This window comes from Amborella trichopoda, chromosome 8 (genome assembly GCF_054954075.1).
Source record: "Amborella trichopoda isolate Santa Cruz 75 chromosome 8, AtrichopodaSantaCruz75HAP2 v2.0, whole genome shotgun sequence".
Classification (NCBI taxonomy): Eukaryota; Viridiplantae; Streptophyta; class Magnoliopsida; order Amborellales; family Amborellaceae; genus Amborella; species Amborella trichopoda.
Window position 1 is genome coordinate 13,301,587 of NC_142343.1, and position 26,553 is coordinate 13,328,139.

General features: G+C 35.9%; 1 protein-coding gene across 1 annotated transcript; it reads left to right on the forward strand.

Annotated features, from left to right (window-relative positions):
- On the forward strand, positions 1-24,681 carry LOC18438351 (organelle RRM domain-containing protein 6, chloroplastic). The gene is made up of 4 exons (XM_006848536.4): positions 1-340; positions 21,570-21,638; positions 23,071-23,177; positions 24,184-24,681. The coding sequence occupies exons 1-4, from the start codon at positions 229-231 to the stop codon at positions 24,271-24,273; spliced, it is 378 nt and encodes a 125-aa protein (XP_006848599.1). The 5' UTR covers positions 1-228; the 3' UTR covers positions 24,274-24,681.
- The last annotated feature ends 1,872 nt before the right edge of the window (positions 24,682-26,553 follow it).

The following is a 26,553-nucleotide window of genomic DNA, read 5'->3' on the forward strand; positions in this document are numbered from 1 at the left end:
ACGGCTAGCTGGTAAGTGGAGGATAGAACTACGCTGGAGGGAAACATGGACAGCTTTCCCTCCAAATAAATGGGCACTTTACTCAACGCTCTCTCAATAATATATGATAATTGCACGCATTCGGAGACGCCGCACATGCAGTTTAGAACCCTAGACCTTTGCCCTTTATGTGCAACGAGGAAAGTTGGAATCATGGGTTATTGAGCTGAAGTTTCAGGATTCTCTCATATGGGTTTCTTTCTTGGGAGAACAAAGATTATAAGCGGTTTGGCTAAACCCCTTTTACTGTCAAATAGGCCTGCTTTCTCCAGGGGATTCAGCTCTGAGCTCTTTGTTAGCAGTAAGTTACTTTCATTATAGTTCATGTAACCAAGAGAAAATTGTTAACGAGTAAAATTCAGTTCTTTTCATTAAAGTTCATTCAAGATTTCTGCAGAAAATATATATCAGGTTTGGAACCATTCCCTTGAATAACTTGTTTTATTTTGCATGTTTATTATGTTTTTTTAAGGTAAATACATTGTGCACATTTAAAGTTATCGTTAATCTGGTGCTTTTCTTGTTCGCCTCGATGATCTGATGAGGTATCAGGGATGCTACATGCTCCAATTTACGATTTTCTCTTGGTTAAATGCTTAAAAGATGATCCTTTATAGGTTCTAAATTTTCCCCCTTTTTATTTATCTTGATGGTTAAGTTACTCTTTTACACTGGAATCCCTAACTGAAAAACATGTATGGGATAATCTGAAGGCAGTATGTAGCCTGGTTATGATAGACTTGTTTATTATTATTCGGATGAATAATGTCAAGCCTTTGAGCAGGAAATATTCCGTTTTGCTCAAATGGTTCCTCAAAACACTATATTAGATAGGCAAAAGAGAAAAACAGTTAAACTTGATCCTCATGTTCTTAACTGTGAGCCTTTCCTTTTTGACAATTTGAAAATTTGAGCTTCAAAGTTCGTGTTAATTTCCTGAAATTGTTTGTACAGTTTTGTGCTTTTACTTTCTCTTTGGCAAGAGTTTGGATGGCTATGTATTCTTTTTCTTTAGATCTAGTGAAATTCATAAGGCACTGGGAGTTTGTTTATTTTCTAAATAATTATTGAGTCTTTGACCTTTGTAGGGTCAACATCAAAATCCCCATACTTCTCAAGCTGATATTCTGTGTCTGGTAAAATGCTATTTTGAAAATTTGTGTTCACTTTTCATCTGCCACTAATCTACGATGCAGTAAAACACATAAAAAAGGATTCTAATGCCCTCAGCATCCCTCACCTCACACTCAAATGTTGATTATTAGAAGGCCAACATGTTTTCTAGAATGCCAAGCCTTATGACTATGACTTTGGATAGGTTTGCTCTCATCCCTGAGATAAGATGAAAGCACCTTAGAATAATATTTTTATTTTCGCTGCCCAATTTGGTGGGGAATTACAAAAGCATAATGTATCAACAACAAATTTAAGACGTGGTATCGTCATGTTCATGGGCTTTCCTTAAACCTTCAATGAGTCCCTTATGTTGTCACTCTACTAACCTACTTCTAAAATCTTCTATCAATGGTGAACAAAAAGATGATTGAGGGTCACTTTGTTGCAGGCCACAGTAGATTCTGTATGTGACTTTTAGTTCCCATTCATGATGATTGAAAATGAATATTACACTGTGCATCTGACTTCTTGATTGCGTGCAAAATTCAATCTGCACATTGCATTGTTAGAAATCTCCATTCCACTATAAGTCTGAGGCTTTTCTTTGATGCCTAGGTCTTTCTTCTTTATTGTTTTGAACCAATATTTTCATGTGCTATCATTTGGATAACTGGTAGAAATGGGGGGGAAAGAAATTAAAAGTAATTTGTAAAGATTAATGTGGTGCCCTTCCCTAGTTGATCCTATGCTTGTGACATGAGGAGGATGAGTTTGACTCTTAATGATACTATGGTCAATGTGTAGGAGAGTGATATGCCTGACAAAATTGCTGATGGATTCACTCTTATGGAGAAGTGGGCTGCTGATGCAGGGAGAGAATAAAACCAGAAAATTAACAGTAAAAAGAAGGAAGGTTGAGAGAAAATACGCTCTCTCAAAGGTCCGCAAGGGAATCCACCCCCAAAACAATCTCTTTCACGAGACCCATTTTTATTCAATTCATAGACTGATTTACAATGAAGGGAAATCTCCCTTAAATAGATTAAAAAAATAAATAAACACTTTCCTATTTTCTCTCTTAACCTACCACCATCTCTTAACCTCACGTACCGATTTTCTCCCTCACGATTTATCCAATGCCACCTAAAAGATTTGCTTCCCACGTTTTTATCCAAAGACTTCCTATTGTGATAAAGATAAAACTCCCCTAACTTTAACCTTATACTATTTATATCCCAAACTAACTAACCCAATCGATACAAGATAAACACAATATAAATTCATGCCCTCCTAATTAACGTACTCCCTATTTTTATTAAAAGACTAAAAATTAAAATAACCCTAAGAATCCCCCTTATTACATCATTACCCCTTTATTTCCATCTTGGGCTCTACGACCCTTCTTGGTGCAGTCACGAAGGGGCATGACTGCATCATTCCCCCCCAGTTGAAAGGAACTCGACTCCGGCAAGTTGGCTTCAGTATAGGCGCGGTATAAGTCTGGATCCACTCTTTTGAACTCTTGCTCAGAAATCCATGTGCTATCAGAGTATGGCCTGCCCTCCCATTTGACTAGAAATTGGTGATAGGAACCTTTTTCAGTTTGAAAGCTTTCAGTCTTCAAAACTTGCTCAATTTCCTCCGCTTTCTTTCTCGATAATTGCTTCATCATATCAACTACTTCTTCTTCAACTTCTAGAGGGTCTCCATGAAACTCAAATAAGTCAGCAACATTAAATATCGGGGAGATATCCAATACCTTTGGTAATTCCACCTTATATGTATTGTTCCCATATTGCTTCAAAATGCGGCAAGGGCCCACCTTCTTGGACTTGAGTTTATTATAGGTTCCCAAAGGAAACCTTTCCTTTCGCAAATACACCATTACTAAGTCCCCCTCCTTGATAATTTTTTCTCTTCTATGCTCATTTGAAGCTTTTCAATGCTTTGCATTGCTTTCCTCAATTTTCTTCTTGATTTGAGCTTGCAAATCTCAAATATGCTCAGCAAAAGCATTGGCATTATCACTGATCTTGCCTGGCATGGGTAATGGCACTAGGTCCAGCACATGATTAGGCGTACGCCCATTAATAATCTCAAATGGTGATTTTCCTGTAGATCGATTTATTAAACTGTTGTAAGCAAACTTAGCCTGAGGCAAAGCGATGTCCCACTGAGATATGTTATTACCAACAATACTCCTCAAGAGGTTACCAAGGCTCCTATTCACTACTTCGTCTGCCCATCTGTTTGTGGATGATAGGCGTTACAAAATTGAATTTTTAGTTCCCATGCGCTTCTACGAAGTGCACCAAAAATAACTTAAGAATTTTGTATCTTGATCAGATGTAATAGACTTAGGAACACCATGTAGCATTACAATATTTTTGAAAAAGAGATTGGCAATATATGTAGCATCCATAGTTCTCCTACAAGGAATAAAATGTGTCATTTTGGAAAATCGATCAACAACAACAAAAATAGAGTCCATACCTCGTGTGGTACGTGGAAGTCCAAGTACAAAGTCCATAAAGAGATCAGCCGATGGGGCACCTGGAACAGGAAGAGAGGTATAAAGACCTGTATTTGTGTGTGACCTTTATATACTTGGGCAAGTTCGACATCGGGTCACAAATCGATCAACATCTCTCCGTATACGTGGCCAAAAATATTTTTCTATAGTTTTGTCCTTCCCAAAGTGCCTACCTAATCCTCCACCATGAAGCTCCATGCTTATCTTCTCCCTCAGGGAGCAATTAGGTATACATAAGCGCACACCTTTAAATAAACAACCATTATGCATGAGATACTCACCCATAGGGTGTTGCCCATCAACACACCTTTCAAGGACCTAGATGAAAATTGGATCAACTTTATATTGATCTTTTATCACTTCAAACCCCAACACTGCCATAAACAAAGTTCTAAGCAACACTACCCTTCTACTTAAAGCATCAGCTACTTTATTTTGGATTCCAGCCTTATGCTTTAATAGAAAGATGTATTCTTGAAGGAAGGCCATCCACTTAGCATGTCGCGCATTCAACTTCTTCTGAGAACTCAAATACCGGAGTGCTTCATGATCTGAGTATAAAACAAACTCCCTATGAATCAGATAGTGCCTTCAGTAGCGCAAGGCGTGCACCACTGCATAAAACTCGAGGTCATAGACCGAATACTTCTTACGTGCTTCATTCAATTTCTCACTAAAGAAGGCCACGGGTCGCCCCTCTTGACTTAGAACTGCCCCTATGCCAACATTTGGTGTATCAGTTTCAACCGAAAACACTTTAGAAAAATCTGGTAAGGCAAGTATTGGTGCTTGCATCATCTTTTGTTTAATTAGAGTGAAGCTCTTTTTAGCAGCGGGACTCCAGGAAAACTTTCCAGCCCTCATACAATCAGTCATTGGTGCTATTAGAGTGCTGAAATTTTTGATAAATTGGCGATAAAAAGTCGTTAGGCCATGAAAGAATGCACCTCAGTGAGTGACTTTGGCAGCGGCCACTCAGCTATGGCCTTCACTTTTTCTTGATCCACCTTAATTCCCTAAGATGAAACAACATACCCCAGAAAGACGACATTGTTTGTCATAAATGAACATTTTTTCAAATTCACAGTAAGTGATTCCTTCCTCAGCACGTGAAAAACTTGTTCCAAGTGGTTAAGATGATCTTGTGGGTTAACACTAAAAGCCAAAATATCATCAAAATAAACCACAACAAATTTACCAATAGAAGGACGAGTACTTCAATCATTAGGCGCATGAATGTGCTTGGTGCATTAGAAAGCCCGAATGGCATCACAAGCCACTCATATAGTCCATCTCGAGTTTTGAATGTGGTCTTCCATTCATCCCCAGGACAAATCCGAATTTGATGGTACCCACTCCTTAAATCAATCTTTGAGAAACCTTGGCTCCATTAAGCATATCTAACATATCATTGAGCCTGGGTATGGGAAATTGGTACTTGATTGGGATTTTGTTGATTGCCCGACTGTCCACTCACATCCTCCATGACCCATCTTTTTTTTGAAGTCTGTAATGCAGGGACGGCACATGGTGACATGCTTTCTCGAATCAATCACTTCTTAAGCAAATCAACAACTTGTCTGTGCAACTCTTCATGTTCCATTGGGCTCATTCGATAATGGGCCAAATTTGGTAGGCTAGAACTGGGCACCAAATCAATGCTGAATATTTCTCATTGGAGGAAGACCATCAGGTAATTCTTCAAGCATCAAATCTTTATACTTATCAAGTAGAGGTTCAAGAGACTTAGGAATTGCAATTGGTGTAGAATTTTCTTTTGCAACCAACATATAAATCACATCTATATCCTTGCTATCCCCTTTTAATTTTTGCATATTAAGCACTGTTGAACCCTCCTCTTTAGTGGATTTGGGTGTAGGAAGTTGCTTCATATGGTGGAGTATGATATTAATACCATCCTTAACAAAAGAATAAGTGTTTGGTCTAGTTTTATGCACCATATCATGATCATAAAGTCATGGTCTACCAAGTAATATGTGGCATGCATCCATAGGTGCTATATCACACCACACTTTATCTTTATAATTAGCACCAATAGAAAAAGATATTAAACGGGTAAGAACTGGTACCTCACCTCCTTTCTTGAACCACTGCATGTGATATGGGCTGGGTGCTTATGTTCCTTTTATTAAAGTTTATCCACCATCTCTTTAGACACAATGTTTTCACTGCTCCCACCATCAATTAGTACTATGCATAACTTGCCTCCTGATGTGCAAATTATTCAAAAAATATTGTGTCGCAGCCACTTCTCATCCTCGCTAGGTCTTGGGGTTAATGATATTGTTCGCTGGACAACTAAGACTTCATCCTCTTCATCTCCATACAACTCTTCAACCTCACATTTGAAAGACTCAGTCCCTTCATAAGATTGGCTCGTCCCAATATCACCTTGGCCTTCATAGGTGTATCCTTCATCGACTTCTTTGTCATAATTTTCTTCAACCAAATTAACTTTGATAGGGGGTTAACGTGAGGGGCAATTGAATGCCATATGTCCAGGCTGTTGGCACTTGAAACACACTATTTGTGTATTATCACGAGATGTCTTAGGTGCTCCCAGCTCTCTCCCAACACCACCTCTCCCCATATTAGGGTTTGGCCTAGTTGGGAAATTCTGAGAGGTTTGGTTTCTACGCCTTGTAGTTGGTCTTCTAAAGGTTAAAGCTTGCTGCCCCTGTATCGACGTAGAGCCTCTTGTTACTGAGCTGTTTCTCCCAAGGCCCAAATTGACTATTTCCTCGGCTTTGAGGGCCAAAGTATAGGCATCATACATCTTATAGATATCTTTGAAGGCTAATTCATTCTGAATGCCTTGAGTTAGCCCATTCAAGTAACAACTTATTTTTTGATCTTCATGCTCTTGTAAATTTGCCCTAGATGTCAAAATATAGAACTCTTCAGTATAGTCACTTACCGACTTTTCACCTTGCTTAAGGTTTTGACACCTTTGGTACAAAGTTCGGCATAATTTATTGGTAAAAATTTTCGACGCATCTTCGCCTTCATCTTTTCCCACGAATTAATTTTTTCCTTGCCCTGTCGAAGACGTTCCTGTTGCAAATCTTCCCATCAAACCAATGCATGGCCAGAAAATTTTATGGCTACTAATTTTATTTTTTTGTGATTTGTAATATCTTTGTACTCAAACACTTTCTCTACTTTACTTAGCCAATCAAGAAAATCATCGGCATGCTATCGACCATGGAACTCTGGAATATCAATTTTTATTCCATGTTCTTTTTCTCTTTCCAACAACCGAAGAATTCGTTCATTGAATTCGTTATTAACCGTGGCCACCCGGGGTTGGTTAGGAACAAGATGCATACCTCTTTCATCTCTGTTGCCTTGAGTTCCAACGCCGGTCTCAGGATTCCTTCCCTCCTGTAGCTGCACGAATTTTTGTGCAAGCTCATCTACTTTCGCAGCTACATGCATGAATTAGTCTACTCTCTCTGCTAGGACTTGAACTAATCCAGTCAATACCTTTAATCCATCGAGGGTGTCTTTTATGAAGCCATCGGAACCCGTTCTGATACCAATTGATGCTGGGAGAGAATAAAACCAGAAAATTAACAATAAAAAGAAGGAAGGTTGAGAGAAAATACCCTCTCTCAAAGATCTGCAAGGGAATCCACCCCAGAACAATCTCTTTCATGAGACCAATTTTTATTCAATTTATAGAGTGATTTACAATGAAGGGAAATCTCCCTTAAATAGACTAAAAAAAAAGATAAACACGTTTCTATATTATCTCTCAACCTACCCCCATCTCTTAACCTCACGTACCTATTCTCTCCCTGCATCAGCTGCTTCCTATGAAAGTCAAGGGTGCTCATGAAATAGGTATAGAGGTTGAAGGTTGCAACATGGTGGCATATGTAGGCACAAGGTCATAGAAAAATGTATTTGGTCTGTAGTACGGCTTGGACATATATGATATTTGGTTTAACACTTGGTTTACTGAAGCGTTTTGGTAAATTTGATATAGAACACTACATGGTGGGATCTAGTCCTTGAGGAACCTTCATTGTTCCCACATGCTGTTTATGGACATTGTTGATGTCTTGTTCCAAAAGAATTTTGTGTAGAGTTTTATGCAAATCGTTTAAGGGCTAGAAAATAGTATTTCATCTACACATATTGCTTTTGATGAAAGGATTCTGGAAAATAGACATCTTAGGTTGCATATGCCTTAGAAGCTCTACTGACAGAGAGGGGATCTGTCTGGGTGCTTCTAATAGTTGTCCTGTGCATTGCAAATCATTGTGACCCCCGCTTTATTAGATAGGCTTCCAGTGAGTGGCATGTCGCTATGGGCTGTGGCTATGGCTCATTTGCGCATCTTGGTAATTGATTTACTTCTTTATTGTTTTATGTGATGGTCATGGGAGTCGTCACACCAAGGATCGATGCTGATTCTTCTATGCTTAGGTTCAGAGTTTCACTTTTTATTGTGTTTTCACGTGTGAACTATTTTTCACTGCCTTGCAAACACATTTCATTTGCTGAGAAAGCTTCCAAACCATTTGTGCACTATCTCTCCCCCTATACCATATTACTGGGATTTATTTGAGGCCAATTCATTGGGAATTAGTCATTGATTAAGTAGTTACATTTCTATTTTCATGTCCTGTTCGTCAAAATTCAATATCCCAATAATCAGATCTCATAACGTTCGCAGTTGTACATGTTTCTGTACAAGAGGGATTTTTGCAGAGGAGAAGACATCAATTCTTCCAGTTTTCCATGTTACATGTTTCTGTACAAGAGGGATTTTGCTGAGGAGAAGACACCAATTCTTCCAGTTTTCCATGTTATATTTTTTGCATATAGTTTGTGTTTTTGTTTCTTTTTCAAAAGGTCCTTTAGTTCATGTGGATAAATCAATAACATATAATGTAGTGAGGATTGTTCTTTGGGTGTGCAACCAATAACCATAACATTGTGTTTGAGTGGGCTTAGTTGTATAGTGGAGACAACTAAACGAGTAACCTGAGTGCATATTCCAGTACTCCAAGTTGGGGCATCAGGTATTTTGAATATTGTAATCCCTTTATGTGCCTATGGATATAAAAGTTCACAAATTAAGCTTTCAGTTTGTTGTTTTTTTCCCCATATCTACTTTTGTTGATCCCTCAATTCGAGAAAAAGCCAGCCATGAGATTTAGAAATCTCCAAAAGCTTTGGACACATTTCAGCTTGAGTGGGCGAGCCCATTCTTAACCATCCAGTATCATGCCATCTCTGGATATCCCATGGGGCATTTGCCTTATGTCATTTAAGGCTGCACAATTAAGCTCCATAGGCCAGTTGTTGCATTTTGAAAAATTCAATATTAAGTGAGGCTATCGTCAGGTTGGGTTTTATAGCAAAATCATTGTTAGGTACGAATATGTTGGTTTTGGGGGTTGGGTACCGGATTTAGGGGAATCGGATTCGTGTTCTTATGCATTTAAATGCATTTTTTGGAGTAGCTATCCTCAAGACTACTGATGCGCTCGCTTGGAAACCTCTAGGATGCAACATGGGTTATAAATGAAGTATCTCTAGGATGCAACCGAGTTTAGTTGAACTTGCTGTATGCATATTGTTTGTACACCTTAAGAATGATCCTCAATACACAATACGGTGTTGATTTTTTTATGTGGAATCATGGATTTTTGGAGAGGTAAACAAAGCACTTTGGAACCATATGCAAAGCATATGACACGAAGAAGAAGTAGGGTTTTCTCCTTTCAAAATCCTTGTGTATGAAGACAAGTGTTGACATTGATAGATTAGAAACTCTGGCTACTGGGACATGAGAGTTATGAACGTTACAAATAAGTGCTATTTGTACACAACTAGGTTCCTGATGGGTCTGAAATGCAATGTTACAAGATGGTTTCTACTATATAGTGATAAAACACATTATGGACATTAGGTTAAAAAAAAGTGCCTGAAACAAATTTTTAGTCATTATGTACCTTTCAATAGTTGTCATCCGAAATGGAGCAATCAGAAAGTGAAATTGTGGTTGTTTGTGAATTTATGTAGTAATACGTGGTTTTTGGAACATAAGACAAAATCAATATGTAAAATAAATCTTTGGGTTAATCCCTCCCATCTCATAACTGCTTTCTCTCATCATTTATATCCATGGGCTACAGCTCCAATTGCTTGGTTTTCATCTACCGCATTTGTTGTCTTATTGCAAAGTCAGCCATTGGGTAAGTTCTCTCAACTATGAACTACTGCAATCTGCAGGCAGTGGGTGTTTTATATTTAACAATGGATGTGGCTAATGTCATTGGGGTTATGTGGAATGGATGTGATTGATGGTTAGCAATTAAATATCTTTCTGACAATTGCTTTTCTTTTCTCCAATTCTTGGAGCTCATTTGTTGCTCAAATTGACGTTTTTTTTTTTTTTTTGATATTTCTATAAAAAATTTATTTTGTTTTGCCCATTCTCAACATATACCTTCAGCAGTCTCCATCACACTTTTGATGAATACTTTTTTATAACTTGTATGTCAAGTTTGACTTTATAATTTCAACAAACTTCTCATAAATTGCAATGTGTTAAAATTTGTGAGGTATGCCTCTCATGTCCCCTTTTTTTTGGATCTGCTTAATTTGATTCCTAGTAAATATTATTTTGAAATATTGGAGTATAATTACACTAAATACATTTTCCTTTTGGCAAAACAACGAAAATAGTATATTAGACAATTTGTCTAATTGGGCTTAGAGAAACATATAAGATTGCTATGTTTGATTTCTCCTAAGCTGAAACTGGGGATACTGGTCACACTGCTTCCAGAATACAACTAAGTACTTACTTTGCAATATTGGTAATTAAATCCGATATGAAAAATTTCCTTGTTATATGCCAAAGGTACTTGAAAAGATGTACAAATAAAAACCACATTGACCTTCCTGAAATTTCTTCTATCCATTATTGTTTGAAAAGTTGCCAATGAACTTCAAGAAATATTGATGTCTTTCTAATATACTAAAAACAGGTATTTCGAATATAAGAAACAGCTCTATAAATCAGTAGACATCGCATAGAGCAATGTAAATGCAACAGAGGAGCAAAGCTATGTGACATGGAGGGGCAGATAAAGACCAAATTATTATATATACTGCACCACTGTCTCTGTAAGTGTTTAAAAACATGAATTGGTGGTCAACTCAGTCCATGCCAACACTGAGTTGGCTCGCAGGGTTGAACGCTCAACAGTTAAAAAATTTGGGCTCTTTTTTTTTTTGTGAAGATGGTTAAAAGTCCATTGTTGTCTACAGGATGAGGTTTGACGTGCTTATCACCAAGTTAAAAAACATTTCTACCACCTTGGAGTCTGCATTAGTTGATGAAATAACAAAGGAGCATCTATATATCTATGAACTTGGGTGTATCCGAGTTTTTCATTCATAAAACACGGGATCTGACCAAATCAACTTGACTTGGTGAGTTTTGTGGAGTTAAACTGGTTTTTAGTCACTTACCCAATAAAAAAACCGGTTTTTAGGCACTTGTATTTGGGAGGATTCAAATAACTAAACGTACCAGCATATTCAAGATAACAGTCCCTTATTTCCAAGGGTTTAATAACCATTCTAACAATTGGACTGGCACTGATAGACGCATGAGCCATTCCCAACTGTACAGTGAGTTGCAGAAATGGGCTTGTAACTGTGTGGTCTTACATACTTTTGCCTAAATGCCTAATCAATTGTAAACCTTAAGAGTTCTTTTTAATTGTAGATCTCTTCGCAAAGCTTCATATGTTCCCCATAAGTAGTCTTAACTCCTTGTGACTACTTTTACTTCCATTAAAATTGTGCAGTAATATCTTTCAAAATGCCTCGGTCTTCCCTGAGTTGGAAAGTCAACAAAATGCCTTTGGGATTCTGTACTTAGGAGAGTGTACAGAGAACTTTTGCCTTTGGTTTGTTTAGTCTACCTTTTCAAGCATTGTGGCCCTTGTGCCAAGTTCCATTGGAGATTGTGGAGAATATTGAAAGGTTGCCGGGAGCTTCCTTGGGCAAGGGAACAATGCCAATCCTTGAGTTCCATCTAAGTACAATTGAAGAAAATTGCAAGTTAGGGTGGAAAGAGGCCTGTTGGATTAGTAGATTTGCAAGACTAATAAGGTGCTCTTGACAAAATAGCATTGGAGGTTCTTCAATGAGCAAGTTGTAGCATGGTGTGGTGTTTGATGTAGGGGGTTCACCCTTTAGTTCTGGCTAGTTATGATAGGAGCTTGGTATTATGAGATCTGTCATGCCAGCTAATCATTCTTCTTTGGAGGGTTTTAGATTTAGGTAATTCTTTCCTTCATGAGGACTTGGAAGAGTGCATGATACCATTGTCAATCCTTCTATTCAGGCTTCTCATAACATCTAGCTGTCTTCTTGAGCTTGGTTGATGAGTTCAGCCATGCTATCATGTCCATTAGTTTTGAAATTAGCAATGATGACTTCTTGATGCTTGACAGAAAAAGAGGACCAAGGGGCTACAATCACTGTTATGTGGATACCGACACGGGTGTCATATTTAGTGTGTATCTTAAGTGTCTAGTATGTCAGCCCAGAAATCCAGTACGGCACCGACATGTCTTTAAAATTGTATATATTACATGTAGAAAATATGAAAAATGAAAATGAAAATTCAATAGAATATAGAACTTTAAAATATAAATTCACTTCATGTAAAAAGTTAAAAATATTTGTTTCCATTTCTTTTGTGTTACAATTAGTATTTTTTCAAGTCATTATCTGTTTCCATTTCTTTTATGGTACAATTGGTATTTTTGTAAATCATGCTAATAGTAATAACCTTTTATAAATGGGAAAGCTTTCTATATGCTGCTAGGTATAGGGAGTATATATATATGCCCCCCCTCTCACAGCCGTCCGATCTGAATGGACAGATGAGATGACCCCAATCACAATATCATGCCTAACGACTATTTTTTTTTTATCTTTAATACAAATCATATAGACACCAAATTTGGGGCGTCCAATCCCTCGATAGGCTCGTACCTACTAAAAATGTTCAAAAATATTTTGTAGAAAATAAAATGATGAAAGTACCCCTGAAATTTTCAGGGGCAGTTTGGTCGTTTTATTTTGATCAAAGTATTTTTTGATATTTTATTTAGGTGCACCTCATTGAGATGATCACACACACCAAATTTTATGTTCATTTGATTTATGGAAAAAAATTAGAAATAAAATTCTCCAAGTCATCAGATCTAGATCAAAGGGTCAAGGCTCACTTGTGACATTATGGCTCAAGTTATATCAGCCATTCATTTCGATAGCTGGGAGAGAGTGGCACTTATAAATTCCCTATGCCTATTGGCGTATAGAAAGCTTTCTCTTTATAAATATGTCAAACATCATTGATATTTCTGTTGGTAGAACCTATGATATTGACCTACACATTAAATAATATGGGACCATATTAATGTCAGTTAACTATTAGCAAATATATATTGAATGTAGCCATAAATAATAATAATATATTGAATAATAATAAGTTAACCACATATTAAATATGCATATTAAGCTTATTTATGGATTCATGCATGTGCATGTATTAAAAGCACTGATCTCTTGAGTATTGTATATAATTTAAATATTGATTTACTTTGTATATATAGTAGATGCAGCAATAAATTTACCGCAAGCCTTTACTGTTAACTTTTTAAATGTTCCAAATATAAACTGGCTGTTTGGGATATAAACTGGCGGTTTGGTGGATATTACTTTTAGCATTGGCACGAGTGTTCATGGGTTGAAGTCCCACGAACTAAAGCGCATTCTTCATTATTATAAAATTATGATACCGTGTGTCTTAATATTGGACATTCCTTAACAAGTGTCGAGATGCCATGTCAAAATCAGGAAAATTATAGGCACGTATGGATAGCGTGTCCAACACGGTTTGCACGTGCTGAGATGCGATACAGGAGGAAAAGTCAAGGGTCTGTGTAACTCATTATTTTTTTGACAAAATCATGGTCATGGGTCATGATCTCAAGGGAATGAAAGCACCTGAGGACTATCTTCATCCAGCTTTTAATATTAAGGACTTCCAGATCCTCGTATACTTTCTTGGGATTGAATTGCCAGGTCAAGGCAATGGATGTTTCTCTACTAGAGGAAGTACACCTTGAACTTACTCAAGGAGAGTAGCAAGTTCGTCGCTGAAATAATTTAATTGCGCCATGACCAAAAACTCTTGGACAGGTAAATATGCATCCAGAAAGTCATATCTTTCATATCACAATTATTATGAGTAGCATGAATGTACGTGCTAAACATGCACACTGGATGCTTGAAATCCTCTCTGGAAAAGGAGTTCAAGAATTACCGCCTCGTGATTGGTCAAGGTGTCCTATGGATAGAACATTCAACGTTGGGTATTGCTCTATGAGGGAGAACGTTGGGTATTGCTCTATGAGGGCAAGGGGATGGAGGCGGAAAGTGGAGTGATGGAGGGGAACTTGGTCACATGAAGAGTAAGAGACATAGTGCAGTGGCAAGGCATAGGGCTGAAACAAAATATAGCGCTTCAAACATTTGTGTGCAACTATACCTAGAAATCTTCCTTTCAAATCTGAGAATGCTAGTCTATCACTTCATGAGCTTTTGATGTTACAACTTACAATCAGGTAGCCCATCTACATACCTCAAGCTCTGTTCTCCTGGTGCATACCCACGTAGTAGCAGATTTCCATTTCAAGCGGGAATAGGTGGTGTGAATAGTCATTCAGGCCCCTTAAAATCGAGGATCAACATTACAGAGTATCCAATAGGAGACCATAAAATACCCTTTAGACAAGTTCACAGTGCTTGATATATGTGCCCCAACCTGGGATTTTTGAGATTGAAAACTTAACAAGGTAGCAAAGGACTGCTGCTATACATATCCTTTATCTGTCCTTTATGCAGGTTGTATTCTTTAGAATACTCGCACTATTCCGCATCTGTACAAAGCATCATTGCCCTTGTGACTTTATTCTAGTGAAGTTGAATCTTTGTGAGAATGTGGGGCATGTTTTTAATAGATTGATGTTAATTGTCTCAAACCAGAACTATTTCTACAAGGATCTTAAATTCAAGAACATACCCCTATTGTGCAGATAGATGATTACAGTGGGTTACAGAGAGAGATGTTGGCAGGGAAGCATTTAAGACAAAGTTTTTGTAGGTTAGCACATATTAGGCTTCTCCGGCCTCCTGATCTCAGTCATACTGAGCCGACATTGCTGTGTATATCGAAAAAAATGTATGAAATAAACTGATTCATGCAAGTCTCTTGAATACCTCAAGAATTGCCAGGCTGCCAACTTTAGTTGACTCAGGTGAGTCTGGAGTCGACTCGAAGGTTCTAAAAGATTGGTTTAAAAGATGACTTGGAAATTTTGGATGTTAAATGGGAGACTTCGGAGACTGATCAATGACTTGATTTGCATAACAAAAGGATTATTTGAAGATTGTTATATGTAATAGATATCTCTGCAATACTGCATTTAAAGAGAGCCTGCCTTGGGCTCCTAGACCGAAATGCGAGGTGGCTGCCTAGTTCCCTCACCTAGGGCAAGGACGCCCCACCTAGGCAGTTGCCTAGGTGCTTGAGGCGGTGGCTGGAACCTCATTTGAGGTGCCTACCTAAGCTAAGGCACCAGGTTAACACCTCAACTGAAGCGAGCACCTTAGGCAAACCCTTCACTACGGCAGAAAATTCCCTATGGTGGGGGATATTGTGGTTGTTTACTCCCTATTTAAGGTAAAAATAGAACGCTGCGGTTTGTACAGAGCCAAGGCTCTAAACAATCAAATTAGAGCCTACCTTTAGATGGTATCGAAAAATATAGTTCCAATATTGGAAATTTTTGTGATAGACTTAAATTATATTTTCATCTTTAGTTATAAAATTTAAAGCATAAAACAAAAATTAGTGTAAATCAAGCAGATCTATGAAAACTGAGGGTCGAAAATTGTGTCACAAGATGCACTCTTTCCAAAACTTGAAATCCATTTTGTTCTTATGTCCATGCGTCTTGATGTCGAGATGATCAATTTGAGGATATTTGAGAATCAAAACAACCTATTCTAGTGAAAGTTTTGAAGTAGGCTCTAATTTGATTGTTTAGAGCCTAGGCTCTATATAACTATTCTCAAAATAGAATAGGGGGCATCCTACTCACCCTATGTTAGAATGGTTGTAATTGGTGTTTACCAAAAAATATTGCTGTTTGGTAAAAAGTCATTTTAATAGATAAGTTAACCAGAGGGTGCATTTGAAATTGAACAGTAAGTACAATAGCATTTTAGAAGCGTCTTGGAATTTGTTTTAATACAAATACCCTTGTCCTTTAGTGATATTTTCGATCATGTACTTATAAAGGTGGCACAAGTACACCTTGTCATTTAGTGAGAATTATCCATAGCCATACTTAATGGCCAAGCTTCCCATAAAAAGCATGTAGAATAAACCCACCCTTCATAGCACATTCTAATATTAGCACTTGTAATTTGAAAGCCCATTCTAAGTTTAATATAACATTTGTATTTTGAAAGGCTGTTAGATTTATATTATCCTATATATTTCAATGAGATAATCTACAATTTACAACCTTTGAAAATACAAAGGTTAATGTCAGAATTAGTTGTGATGAATAGATTTCCGATGTGGCTTTTTTTTTTCAAAAAAGTTACTTTTTGTTGTATCTTGCTCATTAAGTAAGGGTGTTTACGTAAATATTGTTAAAAGACATGGGGTACTGTTGTCATGTTCATAATGGGTAAAGTTAAGATTTTCACTAAAACTCAAGGATATTCTACAATTAAAGACTCAGAATACCAACTTCTAAAATACTATTGTATGTTTTTAAAAATTTTAAATTTACCCTCACATCATTATGAAGCTACCTATTAAAATAACTTTTTAAGCAAAAAGTAATGGCTTTTTGAGAAATACGCCTATCAAAACCCATTTTGACATTAACGTTTGTATTTTTGAGGGGTTGTGGATTGTAGATTATATATATATATATATATATAAAAGAGAAGTCTCCCAACACCTGTAGTGAAAATGAACAGTGATTTCGCTTATGCTCATCACCGTCTAAAGTTCATCGCACGATCACGATTGTCCCGTAGTGTTTCAATTTTCATTTTTTTTTTTATAAAACGGAATGATATGAAATTTGGAGTGTGTGTACATCTTAGTGAGGTGCACCTAATAAAAATAGGAAAAAAATATTTTACAAAATATAAATTGACCAAAATGCCCCCGTAAAATTTCAGGGGTATTATGGTCAATTTATATTTTGAGAATTATTTTTTTATATTTTTATTGGATTCGCTTATTTTTGATGAACACACGTTTCAAATTTCAGATCATCCGATTCGTAGAAAAAAATGAAAATTGAAACACTATTGGACAACTGTGATCGTGCGATGAAGTTTGGATGATGATGAAGGTAGGCGAAATCACTGTTCATTTTCACTTATGGGCATTTTGTAGTATCTTCCATATATATATATATATATATATATATAGATGCAGGGATAATCTAAACTTCACAACCCCACAAATTACAAGGGTTAAAGACAAAGAGAGTTGTGAAGGGTGGATTTATTAATTTTATAGTCTATTTTTTAACAAAAGTTACTTTTTTGTTATATCTTCATCATTAAGTAAGGGCAGAGAGTTGTGAAGGGTGGATTTCTTAATTTTATAGCCTATTTTTTTTAAAAAAGTTACTTTTTGTTATATCTTCATCATTAAGTAAGGGCAATTTTGTAAATATTACACGACAAAGAGTACTTTATTATCTTCATAAAGGGTAAAGTTGAAATTTTTACTAAAAGACAATGGCACTCTACAAATAAAATTTCAGGACACTAATTTTCAAAATGCCATTGTACTTTTGTAAAAATTTCAAATTTGCACTTGCTTAATGGTTAAGTTACCTATTAAAATAATTTTTTAAATAAAAAGTAATCGTCTTTTTGATAAATACACCCATCACAACCCCTTCTAACTTTAACCTTTGTATTTTGAGGGGTTGCTAACTCTAGAAAAAACCCTATATATATATATATATATATATATATATATATATATAGGAAAAAGTTTATATAAGGATGCAACCTTATAATGTAGAACTACGGATGCACCTCAAAACTCTATCGGAAAAGTAGTTTTAATGTTGAAAATCCCTTTGATTGATCATCTCGACATCGAGATGTATGACCATGAAAAATAAAAAGATTTTAAATCTCAGAAATAGTGCATTTTACAACATATTATCTACACCGTCCATTTTCAAGATTTTCATATGTTTATAGATCTACTTGATTTTAACCATTTTTGAAATTTAAAATTTTATAATTAGATATAAAAATAGATTTTGAGATAATCCTAAGAACATTTTACATGAAAATTATATACCATGATAAAATTTGAAGGTGAACCTTACCTCTACAGTTACGGATGCATCCGTATGCCAACTGCACCCATTTATATATGGGACAGTGATTTCATGCAACTGTTGTATAGTAACATAATGCAACAATCTTCAAAAACAATATTAGGACCATTTGTTTGATCCAAATTTAAAAATATTCACTCTTTCCTTTCTAATGAACAATCACAAAAAAACTAATAATTGAAAACTCAACGTAGAATGCATTTTTTTAGCCCAATTAACATAGACCGTCCATTTTGATAAGATGCTTAGATCTAGGCCTAAGAAGGATTTTTTCTTTTCCAATTTTTTTAGATGACATATTATTATTAGATGAACAATGTTAAAAAAGAAATAAATGATTTTGAGTTTGTAAAGGTTAAGATCTTGAAATTCACCAATGAATAGTCTGGATTCGTTGTTGGAGGGGACTCATTTTGGCCATATCTAAGGTTCAAATTGAATTTTTACTTTTTTGGGATTGATTATTGAGATGAAGAGAGCGTGTGTGCAAAATTTTGGGTCGTACAAATACCACAAGTATGGTTTTCTAGAAGTGTGGTTGCATTATAATATGATACAACTGTTGCATTAGATCATTTCTCTCTCTCTCTCTAGGGTGAGCCCAGTAGCTCATGGAATAGTATAAGCCCAATGACCCATATTGAATTTGGGCTGATCTGACAAACACAGATTTCTGGTAGTATTTGAATTTTATTTTATTTTCTACAAATTCAAATCACTTGAAATTTTAGGCGTGTGTTCTTCTCATCAAGCCGTCCCTAATAAAAATATATAAAAAATAATTCTTCAAAAACAAATTGACCAAAATACCCTCGAAACTTTTCCGGGTATTTTGGTTAATTTATTTTATGCAAAATATTTTTTTGATATTTTTCAAAGATTCACCTATTTTTGATGTACACATGCTCCAATTTCAAGTGATTTGGATTTGTAGAAAAAAAATTAAAATTCAAACACTACTGGACATCTGTGATCGTCAGATCGGCCCAGATTCATTCTGGGCCGTTAGGCTCATTTTTTCTTGTGAGTCCACTGGCTCACAACATCATTTTCCATATATATATATGGATAATCTAAACCTAACAGCCTTTGAAAATGCAAATGTTTTGTTAAAACTTAGAATAGGTATGGGATAATCGATAATCTAAAATACACATGATTTTGACTTAGAATGGTAGAAAAGGGTAAATATTAAATAGTTGAAATATGAGGTGTGTTTTGATAAATAGCTTACAATAGACCCTTGACTTTTGGTATAAGGAGGTTGCGGTCATCCTTGGCTGTTAGATTTGAAATCGGGCAGTTGAGGGTGTGCCATTGACTAGTCTCAAAGTTCAAATGAAAATTTTCTGAACCTTGTGATAGACTTCAAGCTCTTGAATTTGACATCAGACAGCTAAGGGTGATTGTGACCTCTTTGTACCAAGGTAAATGGTCTGACAGTATGCAAGCTCTATAATCAAATCCAATATGCATACTAGACTTTAATCAAGTCTAAATTGCACACTAGATGTGGTTAAAATGAGTCTTCCTCCAACAATGAATCTAGACTCTCCATTTGGCAAGATTTAAGATTTAGGCTTTTATGAACTAAAAATTATTTTTTCGTTTTCAACATTGTTCATCTAATAATAATAAAGACATCTAAAAATTCTGGAAAGGGAAAAAATCCTTCTAAGGCCTAGATCTGTGTATCTCACCAAAATGGATGCTTATGATATTTGGGCCATAAAAACACTTTCTAGTGTGTGTTTTCAATTTTTTTGTTGTTGTGATTGTTTGTTAGAATAAAGAAAATGCATACTTAAAAATTGGGGTCAAACAAATGATTCTAATATAGTTTTTGAAGATTGTCTCATTATATTACTATAAAACTGCTGCATGAAATCATTCCCATATATATATATGTGTGTGTGTGTGTGTGTTAGTCCTAATCGTTCAAAGATATATTGGTAATTTCGTATATTGTTATTACTTATTCTTGTATTTGTAGTTCATGTTCACTGTGAAGGAGAAATATGTTATTTCAAGATTTTTTTAGTATCCATATCTAGCTTTCAATTAATTAGGGTTAGAAAGAATATAAATGTGTAATCTTTGAGTGCAGCCCCTCCCTCAAGAATGAATTAGGGATCATGTCAATCTTCTTTGCTTCCTCTCTACTCGTGCCACATCTTGTTGTTCTTTCTCAACTAACTAAAGCGTGATTGAAAAGCCAGTTAGGCGGGATAGATAGGTTGTCTGGAAAACTGGTCTGGATCTCCCGCATCAGCCTGTTCTGGTCTTAAAAAATTTGGAAAAACTATTAAATTTTCTTAAAAATCTATTTTCTTAAGTTTCTAAAAAAAAAAGTGTATTGCATTCTGGATTTTCATTAATTTATTGAAAATATGCAAATATTGAGAACATGTTTCATGTTTGAGTTTTTTTTACTATTACATTCATTTTGTAGGCAAAATGAAATATAAAATGCAACTCATTGATATAAAATGGATCTCTCTAACACAAATTTCTTTAATTTTTGTTCTTGAGTTTTTTTATTTTTCTAATCTTTGCACTGCATGCTTGTAAAGATAGGGAGTCTAGCCTACTCATTTTCTATTTATCCACTTTTCTTGAAAATTAATTTGGTGAATTAATTAAGTATTTCCATTCATATTTTGATTAATGTTTCAGCTCTCTAGAGGTGTCGTATTTAATTTATCTCTGGAAGTGTTGGGCCCTATTTGTATAGGTCTGGGCTGGGCTGTCCAGCCCACTGCCACCCCTAGTCCTAACCATATATTTCTTAGAGAAAGAATGAAACTGTTCTTATGTCTCGCTCAGAATGACTTTCATTCTTTCATATTGCCTTACTCTCTAGTGACACAGTTTTGACCACTTCTTGTTTAAATGTGGCTTGAGCTGTGCTGAATGTTAGTTTTGTGGAGTGACGCGGCTAGTTCCATTCGGATCTACTAGATTGTCTTCTAACTTCTATATCTTTTGAAGTACAGTAGATGATTTTATATAAATTAGACCCTCCATTATGTTGTTGTCCATCCACTGTACAATTTGAGGAAGATGTCCTGGTGTTTTATGCATCCCTAGCAGTATACACTGTTGTAGTTTTTGTTTTTCCTTGTGTTCCTCTTAAATGGTTAAGGATACAGGTACACTGTTTTGTGGTTGGTGTTACAAATGTCCCTTTGCAGTATGGCAAATGATGCTATCTTGTGGTCATATGTTGACGTGGCATATTGTGCTGGTGGAAGTCATCTTTGTTAAAATTGAACAAAATTTATCTGCTACTAGATTTTATTAAATCATTGAAAAATAATGCATGGGATAATGCTCAAGTCCATTGATTGTGGCAGGATTATCCTTCTATTCCACTGAGCAGAGTTTGAAAGATGCATTTTCACCTTTCGGAGAAGTCATTGAAGGTATGTGAAATTCTTTGATTGTTTTTGAATTTGCATGCACCATCAAAGAATGTGGTTTAGTACGAAAATCATCTAGTTAAGATACTCCATGTAGGGAAGGGTGCGCTAATATTTGATGATCTATTCCAAGGTTTAAAAATTTAGCGATTTGGATCGGAAATCGTGGTCACCGTTTTAGATCTTTCAATATATTGGGATCCGGATGATACTCTCTATGAAACACGGTTTGGGCAATATCATTCATTGAGGAGAATCAGATTCCCCAACTTGATCCCACGTTTTTATTAATTTTTTTGATTAAAAAAGTCAAGTGGTCGCCCACCGAGAATGAATGTTGATGTCATCCCCCATTTGTTGACTTAACAAACGTCATACTGTGGTGCTTCACCATGCCCTATTTCGTGTGGGCTTTTATAATGGCTAATAAGGGTCCTGACCATGCTTTTGACGGAATGCATAATCGTGTATGCGATAAGGGGACCTCATGTTAAAGACCTAAAAATAGAAAATCAGGAAAACAAGACCCGTGAGGCATTTCTTAAATGCTAAATTAAATTGATAATAATTTTAAAAGGCATGAGGTTAAGTATCAGTCTTAAAAATCAAGAGCTCTAAAGCCTTTATTTTTTTTTTATGACTCTCTCTCTCCTCTCCCCCAACCTTGGCATTTCTTTCTCTCTCCATCAAATTTGTTTCATTAATAATTCCCCTAAAATTCAACTATAACTCTCTCTCTCTCTCTCTCTCTCTCTCTCTATTAACAATTTTTTCTATTAAATTTGTTCCATATAGTTTTCAAAAATCAACGCTTCTAAGTCAATATAATAATAAAATAAATAAATTGAGTTAGAGAGATTCATTTTATTGTCACGTTGCATTTTAAATTTTATTTTGATTATAAAATGAATTTAATAGATAACAAATATTCAACGTGATGTATGTTTTCAATATTTGCATATTTTTGGCACAATAATGAAAAACCATAATGCAATTCCCACTATTTTTTTTTAGAAACCTAAAAAACTGGATTTTTGAAAGATTATAGTGTTTTTTTTAAACTGTTTTAGGTTGAAACTGGCCGATGCAAGATATTATCAAATCCGGTTCGTGATCCACCGATCCGACATAGTGAGTTGGGTGGTCAATCTTGGTCACCGATCTGTTTTTATAGACTTTGATTTATTCCATTGATAAAGTTAAAAATCAATAATAGATTTGTAAGTACTCACAAATTCACATGTTATCTCTCCTTCACCGATATAAACCAAAATACACACACAAACGCTTGTTACGACCAAAAGCAAAATAAAAAAGAAACACACTAGATGATAGTAAATCGCTTGTTATTTACAGCTGGCTACTTATTTTTTCTCATATAAAAAAGAGGAAAAAAACGTTGTTCTAACATTTTTCATATGTGATAATGGTACAGCCAGACTTGTGATCGACAAAGCGACTCTGAGGCCTAAAGGATATGGTTTTATTCGATATCAATCTGAAATAGAAGCACAAAAAGCCATGAAGGCCATGGATGGCAGGGTATTCTCTTACTTTAGTTGATGGATGATGGATTATGGATTGTTATGGGATCCATATAAACTTTGCCCTAGCAACCGGCCTAACCATTGCAGCCTTGATCCCTAGAGGTCATCCCTAGCCCAACACCTTGACCAGGATCTTGGCCCTATCCAGGCCAGGCCATGCCTAATTAAAAAAAAGAAATAGCTAAAACTGCAAAGAAAAATATGGGTCCCCGCCCTGGCCTTGGCCTTGACCCTGCCCTCGGGTTCTGGCTGTACTTTTTCAGGGCCCGACCAGGCCAGTCCACCGGACCCATTGCTGGCCCTATATCAACTTATATCAACTTTTATGATTTGGATTACTCTGTCCAAGTTAGTAGTATTAATTTAAATAGAAAAAAGAAGAAGAAAGTAACCTCAATTTTCAAATGACAGAAATTCCCGACCCTGAAAAGTGAGTAGATTGCACTTTAGCTACATTACTGTACTATATGAGTTTACAAGCAAATGTTTTTCTATTTATAAGCTTGTCCTCGCTTCTAGGCTTAAAAATCATTGATTTCAATTTAACATATTTTTAGTAACCTTCCCCCAAATGTTCTAGATGAATTCCCAATTTCTATCCCTTTTTTTTTGTCCAGATTCCTCTTTCAATACATAATTATAATTGTACTCAGATAACTTCCTCTTTCATTACATCACAGTACTCGGATAAGAATTTATGAATTTATATGATTCTTGGACCTCGATGAGCATGTATTCTTGTGAATATTTTCAAATGTAACTTTGCAGCATTGTAGTGTTTATTATTTTGCTGCCATTTACTATCGTTGTGTTAGTGTTTGTCCCTAGTGTTTGACAAGTATAGGATAGAAATGCCGCCCTATAAGATGACTTAGCAATGGAATTTTTTGTGAAGATTTTGGGGTCTGCGTTTAGGCTCATTGAAAGTCTAATCATAGATGCTGCTATTTTCCCGTTCTAAAATGCTTATGTACATTTGTTTTTTCATGGATTGGCAACAGTTCCTTGGTGGAAGGCTGATATTTGTAGAAGTTGCAAAACCTAGGCCTGAAGTAGGGGACGATGCCTCCCAAGTGATGGGTTCTAGTTAGTCTATGGAGTTCTTTCCGCAGGTAAAATGGTAGCGGGGTAGTGGACCCTAACTAAGAAAAGGTAGTGGAGCCAGGCTACTACAAAGGAAGTATGGGCTGATCTAAGCTACTGTCATTCTATAGAGTTTGGGAGCTCAGCTATCTTTTCCTAGAGCTACAAAACGCAGCGACCGGTATCGAAGATCGCGAAGGCTCATAACTGCGACGAACAGACAGCTAACTCCTATTTTTTGCGTTCAAGTTATGGATTCCCAGAGCTCCTTTGTTTTCTTTGTGGGACAGCATGTTGGATATGTTTATACTGGCTTGAGGAAAGTTGGTGGATTTATTTGAGCTCATTCTGAATGAATTTTGCATTTGATGCAACAACTTTTTCCTATATAGAAGAAAATGCTGATCTTGCGAGCACTGGGCTTTCTGGTTGATTTCCATATAAACCAAAATAAGTATTTATTTTGTGGGGTTTTGATGCTAAAGATGGCTACTCACATAGATGTGAGTCCTATTAGGGAAAAGTATTAGGCTCTTGTAAAATGAACTTAGCCAATGTACTGGGGATCTGGTGTTTCTCTCAATAGTTTGAGCATTTGTCATGTTCGTTTGCCAAATCTAGCTCAATTTGAGCATTTGGACCTTGTGACGGGGATGGGATGTGCCTACTACTAAATAGCGGGCGCTTGATGATTTACAGCGCTACGTTCTAGGCTCACCTCTTACAAAGGGTAAGCGCTCTCTCCCCACTCGCTCAAAATAAATAAATAAATAAATAAATAAATAAATAAATAAATAAATAAAAGGCGCTCTCCCTACTTACCTTAAAACGAAAAAAAGGCAAAATGGATAGAGCAACTGACTTTTTAAGCTAATGCCAAAATCATCACTACAGAAATATCTTTTAACAACCGAGAAAGTCCTCTATATACCCTCACCCGAAGCTCATATAACCTAGATCACTAGGCGCACGAATTGTTAGTTTGTTTCCTTACAAAACAGTTCTTTCTTAAAACTCCTTCTGCAGTTACTTCTTCTGTGTCATTTACCATTTAATCATCATAGTTATATCAAACTTACACATGTACCATAACTATATCACATAGCATACAAATAAATTGTGAAGATCGAGAACGCAGAGTTGTTCAAAACAACGGATCGGGCCGACTAGTCGGTTGTGGCCCAATCCGATTAGTCCGACCGATTCTGACTAGATCGGTCGATTAGTCCTGATTTTTTCTGAAAAATGCTTTTGGTAAAAAATATTTAAAAACACAAAAAGTCCAAAAAAAATACCAAAAAAATTGTAAAAAATGTTTGAAATTTACACGTATTGTTTTTTGGGAAAATATTTTCATATTCTTTATTTTTTGATTTTATTTCTTAATAAACCCAAAGTTTCAAAAAATATCTTTCAACCCCTTGGTCACTTAAAATTTATTTTTTAACCTAAACAAACGTGAGAAAGACATGCTCTTTCTAAACCCAATCACTTCTCTCTTCATTTATGTACCCCAAACTCCTTTTTTCCTCTCGTGTTTATCCAAACACCTCTCGTTCTATTCCCGCATTTATCCAAACACTTCTCTCCTAAAAAAGAATCTCGTAAACTCAATTTTTTTTTTCTTTTCTGTATTTGTATAATCTCTAATGCCACATGTGTTTGTAAAGATCTGGAGTCCTGCCTACACTTTGTTTTTCTTTTCTTGAAAATTAATTTATAGATTTTTTTAAGTATTCTCATTAATATATTTATTAATATTTTCTCTCTATAAAGGTTTCGTATTCAATTTATCGTTAGAGGTGTCGGGCCTGAGCTTTTTTGGGCCTAGGCGGGCTGCGTGGCCCATTGCCACCCCTAGTCGTAATTGTATATTTCTTAGAGAAAGAATGAAAGTTATTCTTATGTTATCTCTCAAAAGATAAAAAATGAAGGTCATTCTTTTATATTCCCTTATTTTCTAGTGAGACAGTTCTGACCGCTTGCTTACATGCGGCGTGAGTTGTGATGAACAGTGTTTGCAAAATCGAACCGGAACGATTAACCGGACATGGGCCTGGAAGCAGTTTAACCGGTCTAATCCGTAAACCAACCGATTTAACCACTCAAACTGGGCAAGTGACGGGCGGTAAAAAAAAGTGTTGAAAAAAATACAGAAAAAAACTTCTAAAATATGAAAACTATATAAAGAATGATTAAAACAAAACACATTCAAATGAAGTTTAAAATTAATAAAAAAATAGATTTTAACCCTTTTTATATTTTTGAAGGGCTATTTTTAAATTTTT